Source organism: Calliphora vicina, chromosome 4 (assembly GCF_958450345.1).
Source record: "Calliphora vicina chromosome 4, idCalVici1.1, whole genome shotgun sequence".
In the NCBI taxonomy this organism is placed as follows: Eukaryota; Metazoa; Arthropoda; class Insecta; order Diptera; family Calliphoridae; genus Calliphora; species Calliphora vicina.
Genome location: NC_088783.1, coordinates 15226315 through 15250749, shown reverse-complemented (window position 1 = coordinate 15250749; position 24435 = coordinate 15226315). Strand labels below are relative to the sequence as shown.

Here is a 24435-nt window from a genome sequence, read left to right as displayed (position 1 = left end):
GGCAATTGTAATATATTGTATTCTACTTACAGTTCACATTCTTCCTTCCATTCAACTTTTGATTCGGCTTTTTCCTTAACCGATGTCTGATATTTCTCTTTACCCAGACCGATGGTCACAAAACAATTGTTTGTGTTATTTTTGCCCTTGCATATTAGATTACGGGCGGAATTTACTGAAATTAAAAAGAAAAATAATTATAAATTTCGATTATTGTATTTTTGCTGCCATAAATCTTAACTAGGACAAAAATATATTGAAAATTTTATAATAGTCTTAAGATTCAATTAATTTAATTTCAAACAAACATAATTCACAATAAAGCACCATGGAGCGTTCAAATGTGGATTCCTTATACTAAAAAACATTTCCTTTAGATACCCCAAGGTTTAGAGGGGTCAGGTATACTTTATTTGTTTATATTTGAAGAATAAATTTGGCATAATACCTATTTCACCCATAACGCTCATTTAAAGGTCTTTATATGAAGGATTTGTACAACTTTGTACAACGAATTGTGACCATAAAAGTTCTTAAATAACTTGTGTACCAAGTTCTAACAAAGGCTTGTTGCCTTGTAGAACATTTTTGTTTCCTCCCTATATGAAAATAATATATGAAGAAGTAAGACAAGTATATCCTTCAAGAAATTATACTTCAAAATACAAATTTTAAATATTTTTAGGTAAACAAAATTTATTATTTTTTTCCAAAGGTGTTTTTTAAATTTTTTGGAAAAATTTTTTTTCGAATTATTTTAATTTTTTTTTTAAATTTAAACATTTTTTTAAAATTTTTTTTTTAGATGAAAAAAATTCGATTTAAAAAATATTTTTTCCGATTTTCATTCACCGCGGAACAATATTCCAGCTGTCTTTTCTTACTCACATAACCTATTTTCCTAGTTCCAACACAATGCTTAGCATTAGTAGGGGTCATTCCCTGTGTTCAGGTCCAAGAATTGTGTTTGGAAATTTTAAGAGAAAAAGGATAAATACTTTATTTTGGTGCTTTTTTGGTTCTTTTAAATCAAGAAACATAGATAAGTTTTTAATCAAACATAATTCCTCTTATTTTGATTCTAAACCAATTGAAATTATTGCCAATATTTTTAAAAGCTTGAAATTCTTGTAAATTCCTTTATGACCTAACAGTGGTCAGCCGTTACCAACTAAGTATAAACATTATTCCTCCATTTCAGACTGCAACTTTAATGAGACAACCTTTTACAACTCTGGCGTTTTTAATAATATGTACGTGTATAAATGTAGATATAAATTTGTTCACGACCCCTCTTGCAAAAAATAAGAAAATAAAACATTGAAAAGTGGAACACAACGGTGAAATATTCATATAACATTAAACCCAGAGAGTAGAAGATGGAAACAAAAATACCCATAATATCAATGGCATTTTTTATGTTAAAATTTTACACAGGCAAAATACAAAATAATGAAAATTATACTGAAAACGAGATACAAACTAACAGCACCTTCAAAGAAATGTACATACATACGTACATGCATACAAACAAACCGACAGAAATTACTTAGTCTGGAATAACTTCATTCTGCAAATGATCCAAGAAAAAAAATAAAAAAATAACGAACAACACCAAGAAACACCAACCTCAACAACATTGAAAGAAATCACAACAATGGAAAGTAGAAGCAAATAATAATAATAAAAAAATAGTAGTATAAAAAAACAATAAAAGAAGCACGATAACGACAAGCTTTTACTGACGGTGTGAATAATAATTTCAGTTGTTTCTCTCTTTATTTTTAAATCGACAAACAAACCACCGAAGATCAGAACATGATAAAGTTTTCAAATGTTAGCGAGCGGCTTCAGAAACACATGTTTAATGCCAAAATAAAAAGAAAGATAGAAAGAAAAGAGATCAGTCGCTAGAATATAAATTTGAAATGTAAAGGAATTAAATCTTTTATTTATGTTGCTGAATATATTGATCAAAGATCGCAAAAATAATTTTAATTTGGAAATATAATTTTACTGATGGAAAAAAAATGTTGATTTTTGTCGATTATTTTTCATTGTCTACAAAAGGAGCTTGAGCAAGTCTTGAGTTTATAGAAGAGAGAAGAAGAAAAAAAAGAAAATCTTTTCAATCTCCTCTCCTCTTTCATCTACAAGCTCAAGACTTGCGCAAGTAAACTTGACATGTGTGAACTATCACAAATCTTGGGGTTCTCCGTCGAGGTCAAGGACCGAAAATTGAGCTACTACAACTGTTTTGGCCCATAAATCCATTGGATTTAGGGTGGCTGGGAGGTTGAATATGTGGAGTATCAGGGGACCCTTACTACAAGCCAATTTACGATACAACGGATCCTTCACATACCTTCGTATGTTCTCCTCGTATACATTAAGGTCCTTTCTGACATGCCTCGGGTGATGCTTAAGATGTGTGATGTTGTAGCTAGGAAGACTCCTCCGATGACATCCTACAAGGGAGGAACTGTTTCGACAACTTGACGCTGAGTTCCCTTACTGGGAGAAACTTTGATTCCTCGAGTAGATTGTGCTCCGTGTGTATCAGCATGCAGTCTTTGACAGTCCTTAAGCAGTTTAGAATATTTCTCCGCTGGGTATCACTCAACGAAGAGGACTACGCTGGAGCAGTGTAATTGAGCACTAAACGACCAATCCAACAAGGTTTATTTATCCATGCTCTATATACAGCTGACTAGTGTTCCTTCCTATTTCTAGGAATTCATGACACTTGGTGAGGAATATGTCATTTGCTGTTACGGAGTACGCTGTCTCCTTATGAATGATACTTCAGCAAAATGACTTCAGAAATCAACTGGACTTAGTGAAATATTGTTGGGTGCACAGTCATAAGAATATCTGAGGGTATGCTGTGTACAAGTATGGACTATGCGGTAACAGAAGACAATAAACCTGTTGATTCATCCTGATTTCAGTTAAGCCAGAACGACTCTTTATATGGTATCTTGCGACCGAAGAATTGATGGCCGCTCTTTGAATGTCCTGTCAAGAGCATCGCTCAAATGTTTCCTGGAAATATGTAAATTTGTATGCTTTCTTCGAAGTGCGTAAGTCTTATCTAATAAGAGTTGGAGGAACTTTCGAAAGTGTCATGTCGAAGTTTGGTTTATTCCTCCGATGACACCCCATAAGGAACTGTTACTTTAACATGACGTTGTGTTCGTTGACAGGATGTCGAAGTTTGAATGTCTTTACAGTTCCCATAAGGAACTGTGGATGTTATTAAATCTTTGAATATTTCTCCACTGGAGCAGCATAATTTGTCACTGACCGACCATTCTCATCCTAGATAGCTAGCAAGTTTTTTTTTCAAGTACCGCGAGTTATTCCTTTGAGGACCTTCTTCTTTGTGGTATTGTCAGTATATTTACGCCATGGAACTTGAGTTCTGACCTAGTTTAAGTGTTTTCTCCTTCGTTTAGGGGTTTTAAGAGCGTTGCCAATGTCATCGTTAGTGATAATTTCAGGTTATGGGTATTGAATAAATGGAGAAAATCGTTGAGTTAACGATCTAAAATATCTTGAAGCTCATCAACGTTGTAACTCATCACATTGTGACCACCTTCACAGCTCGTTTATAGAACTGGAGATTTAGGAAGGTAGAACTTAAACTGGTGCGTAACAAAATCCGGCTCTGAAGTACTTATTGTTCAACTCTACGTTGTTTCGAACCACTCATATGATTTCCATCTTCATTTTGTTAGGATTGTGGTATTTAATAGGTCAAGCACCAAGTACTCTACTTCCAGCTAGATAAGCTGTTTTAACATCACCATGGATAATCTGTCGGGGCCTTTAGAAGGCTTGCAGATCACGCCGTTTGCGATCAATGCATCTTTTGGCCTTGTCTCTATCGGGCGCTTAAAAAAGGGTTGAATATTTACCTCGATTTGGAGATATACCGAATTGTAGTTCTACTTCTTCGAGTGCTCTAGCCTTTGTTTCCGCTTGTCTTCTTTCACCAACGTACTGATATCAGGATATCCTTCAATAGTTAGGGTTGGTATTTCGGACTTCGATAATCTCGTCCATGAGTCTGCGACTGCTGCAGTGACAAGTTCACGGAAATTCATATCTGCTTCGTGTACATTGGAGGGTATAGACGCTCGGGTAGTTTTAAAAGGTTTTTAAATGCCAAAGCCACAATTATGATTGATTATTTTTCAATAGTAGACTTGTTTGTACTGAAGCCACGCTGATAAAGTTTTATCTTCAATATTTGAAAAGGGATATACGAGGGAGCTATTTTTCGATCTCTATAATTTAATTTATTTACAAAATTTCCAATTTTTCAACAATTCACTACTTTAAACAACTGTTAAGGTACCAACTACCTTTGTACTTATTGCAATATAGAGTAAAAGAAAAAAATAAAAAAAACTCAACTGGCTTTCCAAAGTCAACAATCAGCGAGCGAGCGCAATATTTAGTTTTTTATGATAATTTTAATTATAACAAAAACAAGTAATGAGTGTCACTAATTTAGATGCAAAGATCAAGATTAACGAATAAGTACGTCGCGTCGCGTCGAGGTTTTCATAAATACACAATAAGAAAAAATAAACTCTTTTTAAACATTTGAATTTTAAAACACATTAAGCCAAGAAAAAGTACCAACTAACACTCTTGCAGGTGTATAAAAGGTACTTAAAATGTGTGGGTCTCGTATTACGAATAATGTCTTTCTTTTGGTGAGGTTTTACTTGTTTAAATTTTTGCTCGTTTTGTTTTTGTGTGACAAACACTTAACTTTGATTTATTTTTAATGTATCTCAAGTGTTGGTTATTTCTATTTTCGAAAGATAAAAGCCACAATAGTACGATGATTAATAATGAAGAAGAAAAAAAAGAAAACTAAATAAAAACTGTCAATTGAAATAGAAATTATTTGATGATGGCATTCATTCATTCATTCATTTGCATAGAGTTTTTCACATTTTCCAAATGCGTTTTTATTCGTATTATACTTAAGCTTAATAATGATAGAAACTAAGCCTTGAATTGAGTGATATTTATGCATTTTAACCCATTAAAAATGGATATATTGAATTGGATAAATTTGATAATAAGAATCATTTATAGTTTGCCTGTCTCATGGTCTCAATCATCGACAGGCTAGATATATAATTGAAGAAATGGTTAGTTAATAGAATCTACATGATTCCGTTTTGACAAGACCACACCACTCAATGTGATCGGTGAAAACTAGATCATGTTCACAATTACCCTTATCGTGGTTGGCGTAAACGTCATACGACTTTTATCTTTAATCTAATACGAGACAGTCGTAGGCGTAAGACGTTTACGCCAACCACGATAAGGGTGAATTTCTCATGATAGATCATTCAGTATAAGTATGTTCAGAACTATTATGTATTTGAACAAATGAAGAGCCGGGCTTTCACAGAAGAGGTTAACAACTTTTTATTCCTTTTTATGATCCAGGCAACTGTGATATTAACTATTGAAGGGAAGTCTAAATCTGCTTGAATGCCTACCGATCGCACAATGACGCTCAATATTCTATTGTTAATAACTGATAACATTTTTAAGTTTCTCGCAATTCCCCTATATTAAAAGAAAAGTGAATTCAAAATGTATTTTCTATCAATAAAAAAAAATATTGCAATTAACAAGACTATTGACCTCTAAATATGTGTGTATTTTCCTGTCTATATAAAATACCAAGAAAACACGAAGAAGTCTCAACTGTGTGGTTGACAATTGACAAGGGGTTAATAATTGAATTTTAAACACAGTTCATCACAAGTCTGTCTCTATGCCTCTATGTGTGTTACAAAGAAGTCAAAAGTGTTTTTTTTTTGTAATTGTGGTTTACCATTCAGCACCACAACTCCCCACAACTACCAACATCACACAAAATATATTTATAAAAAAAAAATGATGTAGAAAAATAATAAAAACTATAAAAAAAAAACAAAATAAAAAGAAAAAACTTAAGCCGACGTGACCATGCAATGGACAAACTTTCAAATTCCATTCGGGCAAATAGCAGAAAATTATTCAAGTAAAATAATACGTAAAATATTTATGTATAGTACGTACGTTTCATACAATGTACTTATTAATAAATAAATATGTACTGTACCTTAATACACATGTATCATGTACCCAATAAGCAATAAATATTGAAATTAAAAAAAAAAGATTTATTTGAAAACATTTTCAAACTTTTAATAAATTTGATTTACCCCCATTAACACGAAGTCTGGTTAAGCCTTAACCAATAGTTATACAGTCGGTTAAAATTATTTTTGTATGAAAACTGTCAGTATAACTATTAGTTAAAACATAACCAGACTTCGTGTTACTGGGGGTTAATAGTATTTTTCTAATGTTTTTATTCAATAATATACACCATTTCCAATTGTATTTCAAAAATGTCTAATTATATTCCTGAAAATTTCAATTGAATTTCAGAAATTTCCAATTATATTTCAGAATTTTCTATTTAAATTTCAGAATATTCTTGTCAAACTTAACTAGAACTTGCTAATCATTAGGAGCTATTCAAGCAGTAATTTCAAAACTTTTGCGAGCAGCAGGATTCATCCAAAAGCGCAGAAATTGGTTACCATAAGAATTGAGGCCGAGAGACTTTGAAATACGATTTTGCATGTCCGAAATGATGGTTGAACGCTATAAAAGAAAATAATTTTTGGACCGAATCATTACTTTAAAAATGAATCCATTACGATAACCCGATGCGTAATAGATCGTACTTGAAACCCTACCAACCAGCCGAATCGACACAAAAGCCAGATATCCATGGCGATAAGGTAATGCTCTTTATTTGGTGGGACCAAATGGAACTATCTATTATGAGCTGCTGAAATCTGACCAGACAATTGAAGCAAGCATTTGCCAAAAAACGCTCAGAATATCCGGCCAGACATGTTACAGTAATATTCCATCATGACAACTTTCGGCCACATGTTGCAATACCTGTTAAAAACTATTTAGAAAGAAGTTATTGGGAAGTTTCGCCTCACCCGCCATATATTCCAGACCTTGTCCCACCCTACTACCATTTATTTCGATCGATGAAGAACGCTTTCTCTGGGAAACGCTTCACTTTGGAACAGAGTATCCGGCTCGGAATCCATATATTGCCAGATAGATGGGAAAAGGTCATGGCTAATAATGAATAAATTTATATTGTACAAATATTTCAAAATAAAAGCTACAAATTTTAAAATATGCAAGGACCGGAATACAAGGCGGGTGAGGCAAAACTTTTCAACTACTTAATTTTTAAGTAGTTGTCATGATGAAATAATACGGTTTCATGTCTGACCGCATATTCTGGGCATTTTTCGGCCATTGCTCGCTTCAAGCGAATCAGTTGCACTCGGCACAGGTTTCCTGTGATGGTGTGGTCAGAATTCAGCAGCTCATAATAGATAGAACCATTTTTCTCCTACGAAATACTGAGAATGATACTTGTAATGGATTCATTTTTCATCGCATGTAATGATTCGGTGCAAAAATTCACCCCTATCGTGAAAATCATGTGAAATTTATGTTCCCATGAAATATCCATTTCCCTCGAAGGGAAAATTGCTATCGTGATATTCCCCTAAACTTTTCATTCACAATAGTTGATTTTGTTCGTAGTAGCTGTTTATTGTTTACAAAATTTCATCTAAAAATTTCACAACATGGGAAATTTTTTCACATGAACAAAGTTTATGAACGAAAAATGGGAAATGGGAACATATTTCATGTGAAATATTGATTCGCGATAGGGGTGATTATGTTCTTTTATAGCGTTAAAGCATATTATCAGACATGCTAAATGGTCTTTCAAGGCCTCTCCGCTTCAAGTCGTTGGTACTCAATTTCCCTGCTTTTAGATGAATCCTGCTGCTCGCAAACGTTTTGAAATTGTTGCTTCAGTAGCTCCCAATGATTTTGCAAGCTCTTGTTGAGTATTACAACAATCTTCATGGAATAATGCGTAAAATTCTTGGTCTTCAAATTTTTTTGGCTGGTCTGGGCAATCTTTATCTTCCGTGAGCTTTGGTAATTCAAAACTTCCCGCATATGACGATTCTTTGGTACAAAATTCGACATTTTCGAAGCAAAAAAAAAAACATTGTTGTTTAGACTATAATGTTCAATAACTAAGTGAGAGTAAATGACAGATATGTACCCTTCAAATGACATATAAGTTATTGAAAACAAAAACCGCGTTCAAAAAATACGCCATCTAATGTAAATCCCGCATTTTTAAGTCATACACCCAATAATTGTACAAGGACAATATATTTCTGACGTGCGAATGGTTAAATTTATGGAAATAATTATGATATTTTTCAGTTAAACGCTTAAATGCCTCGTAAACTGTGCATTCTTACACTCTCGCAAATGAACTGTCAAAAAATGTATGGAAATTTGTTTGCACAACACCGATAAGTTTGCGCAACAATTTAGACTCGCAAACTTGAATTTATTGTGCATTTGATGAATCAGCTGCTTTTGTTTACTTTTATTTGTAAGAAATAAAAATCAAATAAAATATAAATAGTTTCTGCATGTGAAAATTGTTTAACTTTGGAACAGAATTATTGGATTAAATGGCATTGTGTATGAAAACATTAACCAACAGCTAGAACGTAAACAAAGTCTTCCAAAATATGTATGTAAACCATACATACCCTTGGCAGGGTAGAAAATGCATTCCAATTTGCCAATTGTCTAAAATTTTAGTATTCAGTGATATTCTTTGAATTATTACAAATAAATTATAATAAAAATGAACTTAAGCCTAATTAAAAATTTACTTTCAAATTATATACATATATAAAAAGTTCGAATAATTACCAAAAATCTATAAATTAAAAAAAAAATTATTAAAGCTTTTGTTGAATTTCAAATATAAATTTTCTGTATAAACTTGCACAAAATTGAAAAGATGGGTTCATGAAACACGTCGCGCAAATTTGCACAAATGGGAAACTTAAGCGTTTAGATGAGTACCCTTACTATTTATTTTAAAAAATTTCAAAAAAGCTCATAGGTTTGAATTAATGTTTATTGGGTAAGTACTAATATGAGTATATATTTGTTAATTTGTAGTTTTTTGTAAAAAAAAATAATAATAATCATAATAAAATGTAATCCACAGAGAGAAACAACAAAAGCAAAAACAAAAAAAATAGTTATTAAATGCAAGTATGTTAAATGTGTTAAAATTAAATGCATTTTTCATAAATTTTAAAGTAAAAATAACAACAAATGTAAATTTGAAACAATCAACATAGTTTTAAGTAAATTAACTTAATCTCTTTCAAAATCCTACTAAAGAAATTTCTTTAAAAAATAAACAATTTATTTTAAGATGTTGTCCGCCTGTCTATTTGTCTATCTATGTATGTAATACTAGTATCTGACAGTTTGTATTTATACATTTGAATTATATTTAAGTATCTTTCTATCTATCTTTAGTTCTTGGTAGATGTGTATCTACTTTCATACCTATGTATGTATGTATTTAGTACATAAATATGTATCTTTAGATTGTATTGGGAATATTTAAAAATAGTGAGTGCACTATGTTTAAATTAAAAAATAAAGAGTAAACAAAACACACTGTACTGTAATGAAGTGTAGAACAAAATATGTGGAACACTTTTTTATTTGTAATTTTTAAGTTTTTTCTTTTCTTTTTCTTGTTACGTTGTTGTGGTTATTTTGTTAGCTGTTAGCCAATATAATTTCTATGCAAGTATCTACATAATAAAACCATATATGCAACATTATAATGAACAACATGATTATCATGTTGCATTTACTGTTTCTATATGGAACAGTTATAAAACAAAACAGGTATTAGATACAAAAACCATTAGCGAACATTATTGGCAACATTTATTATGTCATTATCGTCAATAGTTTCAATAAAAACAATAATAATATGAAGAAGTAAAAAACTGGAATATGGATTTAATGTACATCATTGGAAAGCAAGTTTTCACAAACATAAATTGCATTGTCATTGTTGCATATTTTGCCGCATACTCATATAAGTTGTAAGCAAGGTTGGCTACCGTTGTCGCTAATATAACTTTCAGATCTACTTCTGGCTAAAATACCTACCTAGTAATTATAAAATTGTGGAAATACCCATTTAATAAGTAAAATTTCTACTTTTGAAATAACACTGCAAAACGCTGAGAAATCCAAACTCCATTTTAAAATATTTTTATTCACTTTTGAAATTCCTAAAGTGTGCCCTTATTAGGGCAGTCATATAATGAAATATGATTTTGGGTAAATGTCCCCCTCTAGCACGTCGACAAACGTCCAATATACGCTTTGCTTATCTCGTCAATTCAGCGTCGACTTTCAACTTTCACAGTATCTGTTGTTTGTGGTTTATTCCCGTAAATCCGTTCTTCCACAGAAAACAGTTCAACGGCGATAAAAAAAGGAACGAGGCGCCCAATTGACTTCGCCAAATTAGGCGACAACTGAATTGTTTGGCATGCTATGTAGCTCGTGGCGCCGTCTTGCCGAAACCAAAGATTACTGATGGCAAGATTAATTTAAAAATGGCGAAAATTCATTTTAAAATTGAGAAGTTTTTTAAAAAGCCAGTACGGGATTTACAATAGATGACGTATCTTTTGAACGCAGTTTTTGTTTTTAATAACATATATGTCATTTTTAAGGGTACATATCTGTCATTTATTCTCACTTAGTTATTGAACATTATAGTATAAACAACAAAGTTTTTTTTTGCTTGGAAAATGTCGAATTTGGTACCAACAAAGCGTCATGTGCGGGTAGTTTTACTTTACTTATTTAATTTGAAAAAAGTGCCACTTAAGTACACCGATTGCTCACCAAAGCTTTTGGTGGATGTATTCCATCGGTTTCAACGTCCGAGAGATATTTTGTGCGATTCAGAAGTGGTGATTTTGACACAGGCCAGCCAAAAAAGTTTTAAAGCCAAGAATTGGAGGCATTACTCCATGAACATTGTTGTAAAACTCAACAAGAGCTTGCAAAATCATTGGGAGCTACTCAAGCAACAATTTCGGTTGCGAGCAGCAGGATTCATCCAAAAGCAGGGAAATGGATCCTTTATTAAGCCTAAGAGATCGTATGTGAAACTCAGCCAATCAGCCAAATCGACACCAAAGCCAAATAAATATGGCGCTAAGGAAATTCTCTGTATTTGGTGGGAGCAAAAGGATCCTATCTCTTATGAGCTGCAGAAATCTGACCAGACCATCTCAGGGAACCTGTAACGAACGCAACTGTTTCGTTTGAAACGAGCATTGTCCGAAAAACGCCCAGAATATGCAATCATTACACCTCTCGACCACATCTTGCAATATCGTTAAAAACTATTTAGAATAAAGTGGTTGACCGTCTTACAGTCCAGACCTTGCCCCGCCTGACTATTATTTGTTTCGACTGAGTATCCGAAATTGGCTTGATTCGTTCTTGGCCTCAAAAGATGAGCAGTTCTTTTGACTTGGAATCCATATGTTGCCAGAAATATGGGAAAATGTCATAGCTAACAATTGAATAAATTTATATTGTACAAATGTTTCAAAATAAAAGCAAAAATTTGACAAAATCCCGCATTACTGAAACGGTAGTTTTCGATTGTCTCATAAGAGCTCATTTTGATGAGCAGTTTTGTCGTTGAGTTCATAACTCTGGTCCAAGTTTCAGTTTGTCCCGAAATTCTTTCTCGTTCGATATTTATCTCTTGGAGTCTTGTCGTATAATCATTAATCTTGTATTTTACGTGGTGGTATTACAAATAAGGATATTTATTGTCATATGCTCGGTAAATTGATCGTTGGTCTATTTCCTGAAGATGAAATAGTAAATGCAATAAATAAAATGGTTGGCAATAATGCCAATACCAATTATTTTTCGAAATTATACTTTTCTGAATTAAATTCTTTAAAACTATAAATACCAATACATCTTATTTTTGCTCAATTTTATAAAATGAAAAAATTTAATACATATTTACTAACGTAATGACTACTCTTACTTTTTATGTACCACAAACTAATTTATTTATAACGACATAAATATGATCTTGCAAATGTTGAATACAATGGGCTTAAAAAAAACTGTATGTACTGAACAAAACGTACGAGTATTTCCTGTTGATAAATTATACTTCATGGTCGATCAATGGTTTTTGGAATATTAGAGCTTGGATGGTCATTCATTTTAAAAACTAAATTCAAATATGTATTAAAATATGGTGAATACTAAATTTTATGACTTACATATTTGTTTTTCTATTTTTTAAACGAAACAAAAATACTTTTCTATGTAAAATAAAAATAAATTATGTCATTACTCATATGGGTAATTTTTGCAAGAAATTGAAATACAAATAGCATGAGACCTCAATACCGGTAGAGAGTATTTTAAAAATATATTAACGTTTATTGTAATTTATATATTGTTTTTTAAAATATATGTAGAAACTTCAGTGTCAATAAAAATTGTAGAAACAACTCTAAAATAAATAAATATTCTTGCTTAATCTGGTTTAAGCTCTGACTCAAAAATTTTGTTTTTTATCGCTTTATTTCAGAGAAAGCTATTTTTATTTTGTTGGTTTTTAAACAAACACTTGTATTTTGTTAAAAATATAAAACGAAATTATCGAATGTTGTGAAGTAATAAACAACACAAACTTTGTATTGAGTAACATAGTATGTATTTTGTTAGTCGTACTATTTAGGTATTTGAATACTTAAAATAATAGCAATTTCTATTGAAGTTACGAGTGCAAGTATTAAGGTCTAATTGCTATAGGAAGTTTTCAAATACCCTTTGAGTGTTTTGAAATGTGACAGCTGATAAAAGTATCGTACAATTTAGAAGTTGCACTTTTACAAATATTGGGCAGTGAACAATGTGTAAATCCACTAGCTCCGACGATTGGCCTTTTGGTTATTTTCCGCTATAAATTATTAGCTGTATGACTTAAAAATGCGGGATTTACAATAGATGGCGTAACTTTTGAACGCGGTTTCTGTTTTTAATAACTTATCTGTCATTTATTCTATTCTCACTTAGTTATTGAACATTATTTTTTGCTTCTAAATTGTTGAATTTTGTACCAACGAGTTGTCATATGCGGGATGTTTTGCTTTACTTCTTTAATTTGAACAAAAAGTGTCCCTGAAGCACACCAATTGCTCACCGAAGCTTATGGCGAATTTGTTTCAGCGAGAGATGGATTGTGCGGTTTAGAAGTGGTGATTTTGACAAGGAACACAAAGATCGCCCAGGCCAGCCATAAAAGTTTGAAGACCAATAATTGGAGGCATTACTTCATGGAGATTGTTGTCAAACTCTACAAGAGCTTGCAAAATCATTGGGAGCTACTCAAGCAGCAATTTCAAAATTTTTGCGAAAAGCAGAAAAATTGGGTACCATACGGATTGAAGCAGAGAGATCGTGAAAGACTATTTTGCATGTTCCAAATTATGTCTGAACGCTTTCAAACAAAATATTTTTTGCGCCGAATCATTACTTACGATGAAAAATGGATTCATTACGATAACCCGAAGCGTAAGATGAAAGAATGAAACGATAACCCGCTAATGTAATTCTCTGTATGTCGTGGGATCGAAAAGGTTCTATTTATTATGAGCTGCTGAAATCTGGTCAGACCATCACACAAAATGTACCGAATGCAACTGATTCGTTTGAAGCGAGTATTGGCCGAAAATCGCCCAGAATATGCAGCCAGACATGAAACCGTAATGGTTCATCATGACAACGCTCGGCCACATTATGCAATAGCTGTTTAAAAGTATTTAGAATGAAGTGGTTAGGAAGTTTTGCCTCAAGCGCCTTATAATTCAGAACGTGCCCGTGCTGACTACTATTTGTTTCGATCGATGCAGAACTCTCTCTCTGTGGGATACTCTTCACTTTGGAACAGAGTATCCGAAATTGGCTTGATTCGTTTTGGCTCGGAATCCCTATGTTGCCAGAAAGATGGAAAAATGTCAATTTTGAAAAAAAAAACGCATTTTTAAGACATGCAAATAATACAAGTTGCACTTTTACAATGATTGAGTAGTGAACAATGTGTAGAAAAATGTAGTATATATTCTGTTAATGTCATCAAAAATCGATTTTTTTTAAAAAAAAAAAGTTATTCGAAGTATTTGAAAATAAGCTTTTGGAATAACTGAGCCGGGACTGAATTATCTAATCATGAGATTTGATAAACAAGAATGCCAAATATTCGGTGTGACCCTCGTAGTTATATAAAATCCATTGTTAGTCAAATACCCCAATATATCGATTAGAATATTTCATAACGTGTTTAAGCAAACTTTATTTAATTTAAATTTTCAATTAAACATTTATTTAGCAATTAACACGAATCAACGTATTCGCACATTTATAAAACTACATCTGTTCATTGCACAATTAATAACAATAACTTATAATACCAGCAAACATAGAGTTTGTTAGTTTTAGTTAAACAAAAAAAACATTAAATTAAACAATTTTATAACACCTCTCACATTTAAAATAAGTAGACTCTCCGTCAGAGTAAAAGTAAACAATAAAATGTTTATAAAATTAAAAAAAAATACTCATATAAACAATAATAGATTCTCCAAAGAATACGGTATCGATCGTTAAACAAGAAAAGTAGATTTTCAAATAAACTCTAGACAATAAAAAAGAAATATAAAAATAGTGGAAATTTATAAAAAAAAACATAAAAGTAAACACACAACAGAAAACTCAATAAATGTCAATGTACGAAACAATGATAAGAAAAACCTGACTTTTGGAAAAGTACATAAATATTGGCGAAAAAAAAACAAAAAGAATTAAAAAATGTAAAAAATATTGAATTACCACCAAGTTAAGACTGATACTTATACCAGTACAGGCGCGGATCCAGAGGGGGTGAAATAGGAAATTTCCCCTCCAAAACCGAAAAGTTTTCATATAAAAAAGGAATAAAAAGAAAAATGTAGAACAAATTTTAATTTTCCCCACCCCAAATGGTTGACCTGGATCCGCGCCTGTACCAGTATTTCCTATGTGAAGATGGTAGTAGAAGAAATATTGTCTTAAATATATAAAATACGGAATAATTTTGTGATACATATTGTTTGGTATTTAAGATAAACGTAACAACAGATACTCTACCATCATGCAAGTACTAATCAATTGTATAGAACAGATGACATGACAGCAGGTGTATTTGTTGATATTCGTACATAGTTACTTATATGGTCACTGGGGTTTGGTCTGCTTTTTCCTGCTACATACTTATGTACAAAATACTAGATGAAGAAGAAACAAAGAACAAGAACGTGCATACGTGAAAGAAGTGTTTGATAATAAAAGAAGAGCCACAACTTTTTAAACATCGATTAGTTTTGTTGCGACATTTTTAGTAAAAGTTTAGATGTTTGTTACTCATGTGAGTTAGTTAGTTGGTCAGCCTGCTTCTCCAGTTCTATTGGACAAATATGTATAAGCAGTTCTTTTTTGGGTTATGACGACGATGATGATTGTCATGTCATGGAAGTTTGCGTAAGTGCAAATAAATATAGATTCTCGTTTGTCGTATAAATAGTACACAGATGACTTGGATTAGTGTTGCCAAATTAAAAGTTTTCTTAAAAATAAAGATTCAAATTTAACTTATATTCAAATTTCAGTGGAGTTACAACTGAGCAGGAATTGAGCCTTCAAAGATAGTCTGATAAGAAGCTACGAGTAAATCCAAAGTACGAGGAGAAAGGCGAAGAAGCATTGAGTTTAGTTCTTTCTTACTTATGAGGCTATTCTTAATCTTATAAAGACTTTAGCCGCAGTTAGAGTATAATTTCACGCCCTTCGGTTTTGTGCACGTGTCCACCAGTTTATTCCATTTAGTTTCACCTTCTTGGACCGAAGCGCGGAGTCCACGCGCTTCGGTCTTGTGCGCACGCCTCTAGTTTATTACACCAAGTTTCATCTTTTTGGACTTGGTCTTGCGTCTGGGTAGTCCCCTTTTGCGTAGTCTCTCGAGATCGTCGTGGAAGATTCATGTTGTTGTACTAAATAACCCAGCCAGTGCAATCGTTGTCGAAAAACCATTCACTATTCATTCTTCGTCGATATTCTAAATTCACCCATATTAGTCCGAAGATTTTCCTAAGTTTCTTTCATCTATTTTAGCGCCATAAATAGGCTCAGTTATTATCAGGCTCTGCAGATTTTAGTTCTTCCAGAGAGGGCTTTATTTTTCAGCTGTTTATATAGCCCCAAGTAGCACCTAATTTCGAGGGGAATAAGAATTCGTCTACTACCTCGAAGATGCAACTGTCAGTTGTCGTGACATCGTTAACGCAGTTGCAACCATTAGCAGTGGTATGTACTCGTTTAACGACAGTGACTCTTTCGTCGACACCTTTACTATACGTACTTACAAAGGAAGCAGTCATAGACTAATGATGTAAATGTTATCTGCGTATGCGTGAAACAAGCTCCGTGATGTTATTATTATGCTTCCCATGTTCAATTCAGTGTCGTTTGCCGCTTTATCTTAGTAAAGTTCTTATCACAAGTTAAAGCTTATCGGTGTTATTAAAAGTTAAACAAGTTCCTAATAAAAAATATCAATGCTCATGTCCCTTACTCTTCAAATAGCATACCAAATTCATAAAAAAGTTGTTGAATATTTCTTTGCAAAAATGTCACTTCCCGCTCGAAACGCTCTACGTTTCCCTACTGGCAAAATGAGTTATTTTTATTTCAGAGCACGTTTCAGCTCATTTTTTAGTTGTCCCGAAGAATATGGTTGAATTTGTCTCAATTCCATATTCTTCATCTTTAATCTGGAAGATGGTATTTTTCGCTAATTTGAACATTTTTGCCCAAATACGAAATACTGTTCGGAACCGAAAATTTGGGTGCCCCGATAGACCAGTCGATAGTGTGCTGAACTATTAATCTGAGGGTTGGGTTTCGATTCCCGCCAGAGACTCTGGGTATTAGTATACACTCGGACGTTCTAGTAAAAAGAAGCTTTTGCCTATAAACAATAAAACATGTGGAGAGTAACATGAGGAGCTTGACCCTGAGCATAAATTGGGTCTATGCTGGAGCAGTAGGCATTGAGCATGTTGATCAATACATCAATCTAACTCAGTTGTGTCAGAATCCCTCTTATTTTCGGGGGCAGGCTCATCTCTGTATCTGCAATGGACACCCGGTGGCCTACAACCGCTGACGCAGTAAATTTACGGTGCTGTGTAAGAATTATGATCGAGTGGATCTTACATACACCTCCGAATGTTCTCCTCCTATATTCGAGTCCTTCTTTAACGGGCTCTGTTAGTATGACTCCTCCGATGACATCACAGAATGAACTGTTTAGTTAACATGACGTTATGTTTCATTACCGGGAGAACCACGTTTGAAAGGACGACTCTCAAGTAACCAACATGTTGTATCAAGCTACGGCAAAATTAAGAGTGTCATTGTGAATGTCGTTCAAAACTGCTGTGTAAAAATTACAATCCAGTGGATCCTACATATTATCTCCGAATGTTCACCTCATTTATTTGAAGTTCCCCCAGAGAGGTTTCAATTGTATGATGTTGGAGTTAGGATGACTTCCCAAGAGAAACTGTTTAGTACATATGACAATGATATTATGTTACATTACCGGAAGAGTCTTCGTTTCCCAAAGCAGATGATGAATGCAGCCTGTGGCCTTCTAACAAGCTAACTAACCAACCAAAGGTCTTGTAGGTAGCTAAATTTTCACAAAAAATATATTTTTACCCAAAAAAATCCTTGTTCGTTGAAAATGTACTATGGAGGGTACTATGAAGGGTATATAAGATTCGTCTTAGTCGCACTAGTTTATTTTTAACACATTTTAAAGTAACTGTTCAAAGACCTTTAACCAGATTTTATGAGTAATGGAGAAAAAATTTGTATGAAAAATTTTAAAAATATAGATAAAAATTCGTTAGAAATACCTATGATCAAAGTTAATGACACCATTAATCATAATTGTGTGCCGCAAGAGAACGTGTTATCTATTGACCCATATATTTTTGTTAATAAGTGAAAATCAGAAGAAGAAGAAAAACGTATAGATCCAAAAATGTATTAACTATAAAATGGTGTATCTTTTGAAAGCGGTGTTTGTTTTTAATAGCATTATAGTGTAAACAACAAATTTTTAAACCAACAAAGCGTCATATGCGAGAAGTTTTGCTTTACTTCCTTAATCTGAAAAAAAGAGTCGCTGAAGCACACTGAATGCAACCGATGCGGTGTAGAAGTGGTGATTTTGACACGCAAGACAAAGATCGCCCAGGCCAAAGAACCCAGGCCATTGATAGCTACTCCAGCAGAAATTTCAAAAGGTTTACGAGCAGCTGGATTCATCCAACAGCAGGGAAATTGGATACCATACGAATTGAAGCCAAGAGACCAAGTATCCATGGCGCTAAGATAATTCTCTGTATTTGGTGGGAGCAAAAGGGTCGTATCTATTATGATCTGCTGACCAGGCAACATGTACCGAACGCAACTGACTTGTTTGAAGCGAGCATTGGCCGAAAAACGTCCAGAATATACGGCCAGATATGAAACCGTTATATTCCATCATGACAACGCTCGTCCACATATTGCAACACCTGTTAAAAAATATTTAGAATGCAGTGGTTGAGAAGCTTTGCCTCACCCGCTTTATATACCAGACTGTTACCCGTCCGACTACTATTTGTATCGATCGATGCAGAACGCTTTCTCTATGATACGCTTCACTTTGGAACAGAGTATCCGATATTGGCTTGATTCTTGGCCTCAAAAGATGAGCAGTTCTTTTGGCTCGGAATCCATATGTTGTCAGAAAGATGGGAAAAGGTTATAGCTAACAATAGCCAATACTTTGAATTTATATTGTACAAATGTTTCAAAATAAAAGCTAAACATTTGCAAAAATTCCACATTTACAAATAATACAATTTGGCAACACTGTGGTGGAGTTAATTGCGAAAAAAATATACAAAAACAACAACAACCCGTCCCCACTTGTCGTACCAGTCGTCAGTATGAAACAGAAAAAGAAGAAGACAGACAAAATGTTCTTGTTTATAAAAATGATGAAAAAAAGAAATTTTTTGTTTTGGATTTGTTGGTGTAAAATGTTACATTTGCTTTTTCAATAATTTTGTTTTGTGCCTGATTTTCTTACAAAATGAAAACGCTTGTAAAAATAAACTAATAAACAGTTTTCTAAACGACTTAATGGGTGCGGTATTTAATTAAATTTTATTTTTATTTTACATATTTACATGTATGAGTATAAATATAAATATGTAGATATTTATTTATTTTTTTTTTGAGGGTTAGGTGGAGAGCATGTAAAGTATTCTGCGATGACAAATTTTATTCCTTTATATTGTACTACTACCTATTATTGTTTTTGAACAACACAATAAATTTATTTTGATAAAATTTAAATTTTCGAACGGAAGAATGATGTCGTACAAAAAACCCATTAAAATAAACAAAAAAAAAATAGAAACAAAATAGTTTGCCAATTACGTTTTCAGTTAGTTAATCATCATCGTCATAATAAAGAAACAAAACTGCAAAATTTATTTTAATATCGAGACAAAATAAACAAACAAAACAAAAGAAATAATACATATAATATAAATATGCATAATAACCCAACAACGCTACCAAAAATACCTTCAATTTCTGCTAAAGTGTTTGTTTGTGTTCCATACGAACGAACCAACGAATACTTATAAAACTTAACATTTACACTAATACAATACACTCAAATAAAAATTCAAAACAAAATATTCATAAATTCCTCAATATTATTATTATTCATTTAAAAACAGTGGTGTCGTCTTTAGCGTTTTCTGTTTCTGTTTAAGCTGCATAAATGGTGACAAGGTTTGTAATTTCTATGTTCGCACTCCCACAAATTATACACTGGTCTCACAAAAGTTTGTGAATTTTTCAACTGAAATGGGATTAAGATGAAATTATTTTCATTACCGGCATATCAACGATCCAAAATATTCACTTGAAACACATGCTCCAAAACATGTTTCCATTAATAGGTTAGATTACGTGGGTTGCTCGCAATTTAGCGAGTTCACTCGGAAGCCTTGTGGCCCATTGTGGTACTTTTTCCTCGTATGTGACTCCTGTGGTCCCCGTAAGATCCAATCGGTATTTCTATTAAATTTTATTATATTTATTAGTGACACATATCTGAGACAGTGCAGATCACGAAAAAGAGCTCTAGCAAGATGTAGTAGTCTACGCTCTTTGTAAGTCCACCTCATCTAAACAACTTCCACAATAGCTATAACGTAGGTAATCCCAACGTCCCGACATGTGTCCAATTATACAGTGCCCAGTAATTATACCCATTGAATTCCTACCAAGTGACAAAAGAGTCCTTGTCCTATTATTTGTTACTGTGGGCCAAAGCATTCTGGTTATTCCACAAGTGATGACATTAGACATCCTGATTTCCGTCCGTCTCAACGACCATTCATATATCAAATTCGATAAGGTCACCAAGGGAGTGTGAATATCTCTTTGCGCAAGACTTACGTCCAGGAACGACTCGTTGGTTGTGCATTCATCAGATGCCCTCATGATCTGGAATCCATATTAACTAGACGAGATGTTGTTATAGAGCTTCCATTAAAAAAATTTGGTCTTATTTATCTTTTCTTAAAAAGTGTATTATTACACGCAGAGAAAAAAATATAGTTGGGCATGGTTACTGTAACCATTTCAATATTGTTACAAGTTTTTTAACTATATTATAGTCACAGTAACCATTTACATGATTGTGGTAACCATAATATGGTTAATTTACGATTCACATGATTGTATCAATCATATATATGGTTACAGTAAACAAATATATGTGTGTGACAACCATTCATATGATGAAGGACTTATCATATTATGGTGCTCTCGGCGTAAGGCTTATCATAATCTGAGAACAACATATTATGATAAAATTATTCATCATAAATATGGTTGCCACAAACATATATTTATTTACTGTAACCATATATGTATATGATTGATACAATCATGTGAATCATAAATTAACACAATCATGTAAATGGTTATTGTGACTATAATATTGTTAAAAATATTGTAACACTATATAAATGGTTACAGTAACCATGCCCAATTATATTTTTTCTCTGCGTGTAGTGGTAGAACTAAATGTTGCTTAAGGAAATGTTATTTTCAAATTTATAGATGACTCACTGTGGTCCATAAACAGCTCCATTTGTGATACCCTAAACGGATAAGTTTCTTTACCCAAATCAATTCATTCAATCACGGATCGAATACATCTTTTGTATATCCACCCCCCTTAGGCCTTGGAGAAACACACTATATAATGTCCTGATATAACATCAAAACTCAGAGCAGGTATTTCATAGACTTCATATTTTAATAATGGAATCATCTACTTGTATTATTTAAAAGGTAAGTTCAATCTCCTATTATGATACCCGAAAAGGATAAGTCTCCATACCTACATCAAATCCGAATTCTGACCGTATTCTTCTTCAGATACCCGATAACCAAACCGGATCCTGAGAAAGGCTCTTCAAATCATATAAGCCTCGATGCTCGGCATCGGAATGTTACAAACGCTAACCGGATTTTCATAACATTATTGCCAGGTACGTCAGCATTACCCGACATCCATAATAGCTCCAGGTTCGAATGTCTTAGCATATCATTAAGGATACGGTATTCATGAAACAATCAAGATGTCATGTACACGACAGAAGGAGTTTCAATCCCAGGATTACTGTCGGTACATATTCGAATATTCCCACCGCATTCCCTGTAGTACCTCAACCCGTGTACCGTCCGATTAATGGCCGAAATACCAGCCTGGATAACGCTCCATGGAGCCTTGATTGACATGACTGGATAACGATGCACTGATCTGGCAGCCTGAAACTTCAATACCAGCCACCGATTTAGATTTATCAGTATAGAAATCGAACGACTAACCCTTACCGATGGTGACGAAGGATGGTGTGGGTGACTCGAGGGAGTTGATAGTCAATATTCAGAGGGATGACGATTTTAAGGATCTAGAATTTTTGGCTTAAATTTTATGATTTCTTTAAATGAGAAATTCTGTACCAATTTTCAATAGTTTTATCTAATAATGTAAGTCATTTCAGTTAAAGAATAGGTTAAGGACATTTTAATAAAAGTAAAATTTATAATTATTTAGACATTTTTACATGATAGTAGAATGTCTATAAGAAAAGTCTTGGTACTTTCTTGGTACATTCAAGCGTTCATATGTTTTTTATTAACAAGTTATGACAATTTTGAATTCATGGCCTGTCTCGAACGAAAAGCAAAGCCGAAGTGCATTAAAATTGCATTCCTCTACATCGAAAACTTTCATCAACAGATTTTGAAATTTGTGTTTAAAGAGTCAAAAATATAGAAACCGAATTTTGTATAGAAACTTTTAAGCTTTCCTTAGAGTAATCGTTTGTATAGAATTGGGATTAATGAAACCCAGGATTCAGCTCTCTTTCGCTTAGGAAGCGATGTTGATAAAATGGCTTTATACTTTGTCAATCCATTTGTAATTTCAGCATTTTTCATTTCTATATGTAGTCTGGATCGTTATAGATCGAATAGATGCCCCCAAATAATTACAACCGTATACAGTGTATTGGGTATATTCCTGGTTCGGTTGCTATTTAAAATCGGGAAAAATCGGCCCACAAATGGCTGATGCTATCCGAATTTTGTTTACCTATACCAATGACGTATATAATGCCATAGAAATTTGGACTGGCAATGGTTAAAATTGGCAAAAAAAATATTTTTTAACCGGAATTGTTTTCACCAAAATTTTATTTTAAACCAAAAATTTATTTTTGTCCAAAAATTTCTTTAAATTTTTATCTTAATGAATACTTTGGTGAAGGGTTTATATGATTCGGCACAGACGAATACAGCACGATTACTTGTTTACAAATATTTAGTGATATGTGCACTGATTTAGAAGTGTGTCTATTTCTATTTAAATGTATTACTGGAATTTAGAGCACTAGGTAGATATAATTTAAATTTTAACATTTCTGAAGCATACTCATTAAGAACTTCAACAGTCATCGTAAATATATATCTGCCATAATAAATGAATGATTCATACATATTTCTCCCAACGAATACTTAGTGCAGAAAATATTAACGATTTTAAATATTTAGTAGAGTAAAATTCGAATACATTTGGACTTTTATATTAAATACAAACATTTATATGTAAATATTTTAATAAACTCATTATGAAAATAATATGTAATAATTATCCCTGATTTAAGTCCTTCTTACTAAACTAAAGTATTGACAATACTGATTGTATACATATACCTTATAAAATAAGTTGTTGTTGTTATTATTATTATTGTTGTTGTTATTGTTTACTTACTTGTCACTTTAATATGTGTTGGGCTCCACATTGTAAGTGTGTGTTTGTGAAATGACGTGAGTTGTTGTTGTTGCTGTTTCTAAATATTGTTGTTGGTATGGTTGGTTGTTGGTTGGTTGCTTTGCTCCCTCTCGTTGGTTAAAATTTACCTTGATGTTACTATTTTTGCTGTTGTTGTTATGGTATTAGTAGCTGAATGCGATCAACTGATTGTTTTCACCGAGGTTTTATTTTTTTTTATTTTTTCTTCTATTCATATAGTTTTTGAATCATCCAAAGAAATTTTGTAATTAATATACAATATACTTTATTTTAAAACCACTCATAAACTACTAATACTTCTTAACTATTTTTTTCAACACTTGTCACATTTGATTTCTCTTTATATTATGTATTAATTTAGCACTATTTTTGTATTTAATTAAATTTGTAAATTTTTTTGGTTTGAAATTTTCTCTTGATTATTAATTAATTATGGAAATAAAACAATAAATAAGAAAACGTACAAAATGAAAACCGTAGAAGAAACAAATTAAAACGAACGACACACAACCGACCAATGTCGATGAAAAACCACTTCTAATTTGACATTTTACTCAAGTACAGTGATGGTAACAAAGTGAATTTATGCTAGGTGTGGTATATTATAAAGTTTTTTATTATTTGGTTCATTGAACTGTCAAATTGTTGGATACAGTGTTGCCAGAGATTCCTAGAGTGATGTGGAAAAATGTTTAAAATATATGATTACTTTCAATAAATCGATTATGCAAATAAAAATAATTTAAAATTGTTTTAATTAAATGTATAATTAGTTTAATCTAGCAATGATAGATCTGATGTTCACTTGTTTTTTTTTTCTCCAT

General features: G+C 32.7%; 1 protein-coding gene across 3 annotated transcripts in view; it reads right to left on the bottom strand.

Moving 5' to 3' along the window:
• Positions 1-24143, bottom strand: part of Rip11 (Rab11 interacting protein) — a 31082-nt gene extending 6939 nt beyond the window's left edge. For 2 of the 3 annotated variants that reach the window (XR_010576372.1, XM_065506737.1), the window contains exons 1-2: positions 23570-24143; positions 31-175 (exon numbers count right to left, since the gene is read on the bottom strand). Coding sequence is in view for 1 of the 3 variants with exons in the window: in XM_065506737.1 (XP_065362809.1) it covers positions 31-175; positions 23570-23600 (176 nt within the window). In the remaining 2 variants the exon portion in view is untranslated. The remainder of the gene's footprint in view (positions 1-30; positions 176-23569) is intronic. The other variant, XR_010576373.1, reaches the window with a different exon arrangement.
• Positions 24144-24435: the final 292 nt, after the last annotated feature.